General features: G+C 35.2%; 1 protein-coding gene across 2 annotated transcripts; it reads right to left on the reverse strand.

The window, feature by feature from the left end:
* Nucleotides 1–17: 17 nt before the first annotated feature.
* LOC136066042 (chloride channel protein CLC-c-like) lies at nt 18–5,433 on the reverse strand. 2 transcript variants are annotated; one of them, XM_065769903.1, is made up of 4 exons: nt 5,005–5,433; nt 4,138–4,411; nt 3,034–3,234; nt 18–2,750 (listed from the first exon to the last, which is right to left on the reverse strand). In XM_065769903.1, the coding sequence occupies exons 2-4, from the start codon at nt 4,350–4,352 to the stop codon at nt 2,489–2,491; spliced, it is 678 nt and encodes a 225-aa protein (XP_065625975.1). In that variant the 5' UTR covers nt 4,353–4,411; nt 5,005–5,433; the 3' UTR covers nt 18–2,488. The 2 variants fall into 2 exon arrangements, with proteins under 2 accessions (XP_065625975.1, XP_065625974.1); XM_065769902.1 differs by having other exon boundaries at nt 19–2,750; nt 4,138–4,415; nt 5,005–5,432.
* Between the last annotated feature and the right edge of the window lie 182 nt (nt 5,434–5,615).

A 5,615-nucleotide genomic window follows, 5' to 3' on the forward strand; every position in this document is an offset into this window, starting at 1 on the left:
ACAATCATACACACAATCACATGTAGACAATGGCAGAGAGAAGCTACTATCCAAGTAACCTTGTTTATCTTTTGTTGCTTTAAAGCACAAACTTCTGAACATATTCGAAAAAGAATATTGCATGATTGGGTGGGGGTAGGGATAGGCATGACAACGCTTCAAGTAATCTTCTCATGCTTTAAGAGCTGGGCAATTGTAAAATTTGTATTTCATCAATTCTGAATGATTTAAGGAGAGAAGAGGAATTGATGCAGGTGGCAAAAAGTTAATGGAAAGTAAGTTCAAAGACAGAAAAATAAATAGGAATTTGGTTTAAATCCAATGCAAGGGCCGCTTGGAATTTTGTAGCCATTTGCTGCTGGTTCATGTTTTCTTAGTTTTTAGACACTATGGGTGTTTGTGAAATTTCAAGATTTAGTGGAATGTGTTTAATAAGTGGCCAATGAGTCCTATTTTGAGTTTTTGGACCCTCTTAGTACTTTGTTTTCAGCTAAGATTACTAGTTTCATTATTGTTTTCCATTTTGATGCAGTAATCCTAGTCCAATTAGCCTATGTACATATATAAATATGTATTTGTAATAGCCTATCTATATAGATCAAATTGAATATGAAGAGCCTATAGCTGCTTTTTTTGATGCTCTGTGATACGTTTTGTCAGTCTTCTTCCTTAGGTGATTGCTATGGAAAGCCTAGGCTAGGTGTGATTACATAGGCTTATCTTCTTCTTCTTCCTCTTCTTCTGTTTGACACAGATCATATTTGCTACCTGCAGCAAAGCATACCCGAAATCTCTCTTCTTCTTTTTTGTTGATAAATAATAGCTTTAATTAAAAAAGGCGGAGAGAATACACAAAGTCCTCCTAAAGAATTAGGATGAAAAGATTTTATACTCTATATAAGATAATCTATGAAATCCACAGTAGAATGCAGCTGCATCCAAGAGCATAAGAACACTCATAGTCTCATACAATGATCTCAACAATGAAGATTTAAGCTTAATGTTTTTGCTCTCTCTCTTTCCCTCAATATTGCACAAATAAGTCATTAGAGAACTCGCGCCAACTATGGTAAAATGGCATAAGAGCCAAATCTTGCCCAACCAACCCCAAAAAATCGCTGACATTAGAGATTTAAGCAGTCGAGATTGTGATACTCTGAATTTTCTAGATTTATGTGTGGATTTGGATTTGAAGGTGTTGTGTAGGCATGTATTGAGTCCCTTATTGAATGTTTACTAGGTCGATATGAGTTTTATAAACTACTATGAGGAACCCTAATCATAACTTAATTAATCCTTTTGAAGATAGCACAGATAGTGATACTGCTTCCATAGGTTGTGACAAATGGTAAATGGTAAATGGTAAAAGAGAAGGTGGTACTAAGTTCGAATTATGTCTTGACTCAACCTACTATTTTAATAAAAATTAAAAAAACCCTAGAAAAGTGATAATTTATCAAACTCATTATTCCAATTCCTAATCACCAAAATCCCAAACAAGATGATGTTCTACGAGTGTGTCCCCTCTTAATTTGACATCCCCAAATAGGAATAAATAGAAAAATCCTAATCAACAATAATGGAAAATAGTTTTGGAAACAGTTTGTTCAAAGCTTGATTCTCACACCATATATCATGCCACACATAGTGAATACAATTATAAAACTGAAAATCTCTCCCACTCCACCCTAATACTCCTCCATAGACTAGTACCTCTAACTAAACTCATTGTCCATTGCATCCATGCTTCCCCAAATTTTACACCACTCCTGGTCATCAAAGATGGTTTTTTTATTTATTTATGACATAGGAGAACTTCACTCAGGTTAGATAGATGTCGCAGAGCATATTGTACAAGTACAACAATCCCTGCTATTAATCAAACCCCTACAGTCAATTAACCCCACCCACCAGAACCAGTTATCGGATAATCCAAGGGTGTTTCATCGCTGACGGGCTAAGCAATTTATTCTCATGCCCAAGAGGAACACCAAAGATGGCTTTTGTCCTTGCTAAAGTTCCAAACTCATTTTCCTAACAAGCCCTAATTAGAAACACCCAATTTTCAAACCCCTAGCCATGAAATCTTTTAGTTGAACATATAAACACACTATACTTAAATTTCAAATTCCAATCGTGGTAACCCCATATTATCCCCATACCTGTGATACAATCAAACCACAATCAAGAAATCCAAAATGGTGCTGAAATTAGCAGCCTTGAAACAGCTTGTGTACTAAAGGACAGAGGATCTTTGAATTTGACACTATATTTTTCATTACTCAAGGCCAATGAACTGTAGCTCAAATAGTACCTCTTCCCTCCCATGAGAATGGGTGGACGTTGAGTTCATGACTCATAAGGCCCATTGAGTACAAGTGTAAATCACAATCCAAAAAAGTAGGAATGGTTGAAGTAGGGATGGGGAAATTCTGGGCAATTGGGGTTTGATGGCGCTAATTACTGAAATTTATAACTATGCTTGATTTTAAGTCTGGTTTACAGCAAGCAACAAATGATTCCTAAGACAATTTAAAAGAGAGAGAGAGAGAGAGAGAGAGAGAGAGAGAATGTGATGACAGTACAAGCAATCTCCTTTACATTTCCTTGGTGAAGCACACCTCTGATAGAATGTGATGGCAGTTTCAGAAGAAGCAATAAAGTTATTGAAACCTTTCAACCTTTCATTACAGAATACATTCTCTGTATGTAGGGTGCTGCAACATCTTTTCCTGATAGGACTACAATTCCTATATTAAATGAAAGCAATTAAAACTAAACAGAACAAAATAAAATTCTAAATCCAAAAAAAAAAATGGTAAAACACTCAAAAAAGGACTACAGGTATAGGTATAATCCATTCTAGCAATTATGGAAATTACCAAAACACCAATGGTTTTTTTTAAGACTAAGAAAACAATCAGAGAACTATACGCTTAAAGAAAATCAAAACAAATCTTCCTTTTGGTTCACATTCTACAATATAAAATATAGTGAAGGAAAGATGAGAAAAGAAATAGGAGTTGTCTTAACTTGTCCTCAGACATGAGATTGCTAGTCAGCAACAACTTGAAACCAGCTATATTCTCAACTGCAATATTGTTGAAGAAGCCAACTAGTCCAGTACCTAGCCCAATAAGAAGTGCAAATGCCCACTTGAGTAAAATGTACTGAAATATCTGAATCTTCTTCCGAGACCTCCAGTCCTGCTTAAATAATTCGTTTTCAATAATCCTGAAATGGCACAAACAAACAAGTAAATCTCTAATCGCCTTAGCCTTCAGTCCTGATATTAGTAAAACAGGCTCTTAGATAAAAGTGAGGTAATTCCCAAAGTTATGATGTTTCATTCTGGTCAGCTTGGAAATAAAACTGTGACACAAACATACTCATAAATTTGTGAATGCATTGTAAAACAGAAAAGAAGAAAAGCTTTTTGTATATGAAGATGAAAAATAAATATAAGCACGTACATCAAACACTATGCACCCAGACGCACGAAAGAGGCTAATTCGAAAGTAAGAAAGAAAACAAGGCTGTAAACAGAAATTTGTCAGTGTAAAGACTTGCAACTTTTACAACTGAATCACATGTGTGTTGACAACTTAATTGTTAAAGGGGCTTCAGTAAGGCCAAAATCAATAGCAAGGTCATTAATCATTAAAATGCATCTTTTGAAGTATAACTCTATACACAATGTAGTATCATCTGCTTGTTGTACATCAATCAACAGCAGAACTTCAGTGGAAATTCGTCCATAAAAATTAGCAAGTCCTCTTTATGAATTCAAAATAGTCCTGCTAATTAGGCACTACCACTCCTTCAATCCTCAGTGAATCTGCTTGTTATAGGCAAAGAACCGGAATATCTCTTCCATAATCAAATTCAAGACCCCAAATGAAAATTACTGCTTTCAAAGCTACATCCAATCATATTAAATTAACCCCAACTCAAATTTCAAAGACCACTTCCCTTATAATTCACCTTTCGTTAAAATATTTGGAGAACATGCTCAAAATAAAAATGGTGACATAACACATGCATACTGGAAGCTGTTCTTTTTATATAAATGGCTTTAGATTACTTTGTTTTGCATGGTGAAATTATTCATGAAAAAAAAAATGAAACAGAACTTACTCATAGTCAAGGCTCTCAATGGGGCAAACATTGGCACCAACAATGGCAATCTGGGAGGTGGTATTGGTCCTCTTCACCAGAAGCGGCTTTGTGTATGATAAGTTTTTGTCCGATACCTCTGACCAGCACCTCTCAATCTCCTTCCCATCCAACAGACCCTCATTTTCAATGTCATGCACATCATCACTTTGGTTCACATTTTTTTCTTGATCCATTCCCTTGCTGTCTATTCTTGTTTGAGATTTTCGGCAACTTAGTATTACACTTAGTAAATCTATCTGCATGCAAAATCCACAAAATCCTAATCATAATTGAGAAATTCAGATGGCAAATTCAAAACTTAATTAACTACATACAATTTCCATACTCCCTGATGAACTGGAACAGAGTAATGATCACAAATATTTATATGATATCAATTGAATTGGTGAAATTAAGCATATGCAAAACCATCTAAAGATAGCATGACAAAGGCGCGAACAGTCCAAGTATCTAATATACATGATATGTGTAGAGTGGGTCTGAGTAATGAAAAAGTCTGTAGAAGAAGAAAAGGATCTACCAATGAGCTCTCCAAGACCCGCTAAAATGGGATCTTTGTGCACTGTTTATGACTTTTTTTTACACTTACACTAGGAGTCTATGGTCAAGAGACCTTGCTATCATTACTGCTTACTTTTGGTCTGGTTTTGTGGACTCGACCATTGCAGTGGTTAGCATCATTTCGTTTTTATTTAGTCCTACTTCCATTATAGCCATAAAATTTTCAAAAAAAATTCCAAATACAAAAAACAGAGAAATTAATTAATACTATAATAAGAACAACAAAGAGTTAATAACAGGTTGAAGATTGTGTTGTGTACTTACAACAATACACGATTTAATGTTGCTTGCTTCTGCTTTAACAAGTCAAAGTCACAGTCACAGTCACAAGAAGAAGATCTTTATGAAGGACTCATTTTGGAAACTAAGTACACGCACTAATCATAAAGGAATTTGAGTAATTGCAATCAGGGATCTTTCATTCGAATGAAACATCAATTTCGGACCACATCTAGTTTTTACAAACACAAACAGATTGAAGAAATCAAATGGGAAAGAAAAAAATATGTGGAAGGGAAATTTTATTTTTGGACCACACCATCGTGATCGTGTTGACTGAAAATAATGATGAAGAGGACGAGTTAGAATAAAAGACAGATAATAATAATAATAACTCTGACACATACAGAGCACAGCAGAGAGAGAGAGAGAGAGAGAGAACTGAAGCCATGTGTTGCGTGCAAGAGAGAGAGAGAAGTGAAAAGTCTTTTCACGATTGGCTAGCAAATGCAATCTAGACAAATAAGTGGGTGGTGAACTACTGATGGGACAGCGTCCAAAAATTATTAGGTGCCGCCTAAGATTTTTACTGTAATATGTTTTGAAAATTATTAACTACTACGATTGAAGTAACGGGATTCAAAGGGTACACGATG

The sequence above is a fragment of the Quercus suber genome, unplaced genomic scaffold, assembly GCF_002906115.3.
Source record: "Quercus suber isolate HL8 unplaced genomic scaffold, Cork oak 2.0 scaffold_1651, whole genome shotgun sequence".
NCBI classification, from domain to species: Eukaryota; Viridiplantae; Streptophyta; class Magnoliopsida; order Fagales; family Fagaceae; genus Quercus; species Quercus suber.

Coding starts and splice junctions, on each gene's coding strand:
- LOC136066042 (XM_065769903.1), bottom strand. CDS start 4,352: ATGGATCAAGAAAAAAATGTGAACCAAAGTGATGATGTGCATGACATT. Junction 3,235..4,137: donor ATTGAGAGCCTTGACTATGA/GTAAGTTCTGTT, acceptor GTGCCATTTCAG/GATTATTGAAAACGAATTAT. Junction 2,751..3,033: donor AATCTCATGTCTGAGGACAA/GTTAAGACAACT, acceptor CATTTAATATAG/GAATTGTAGTCCTATCAGGA.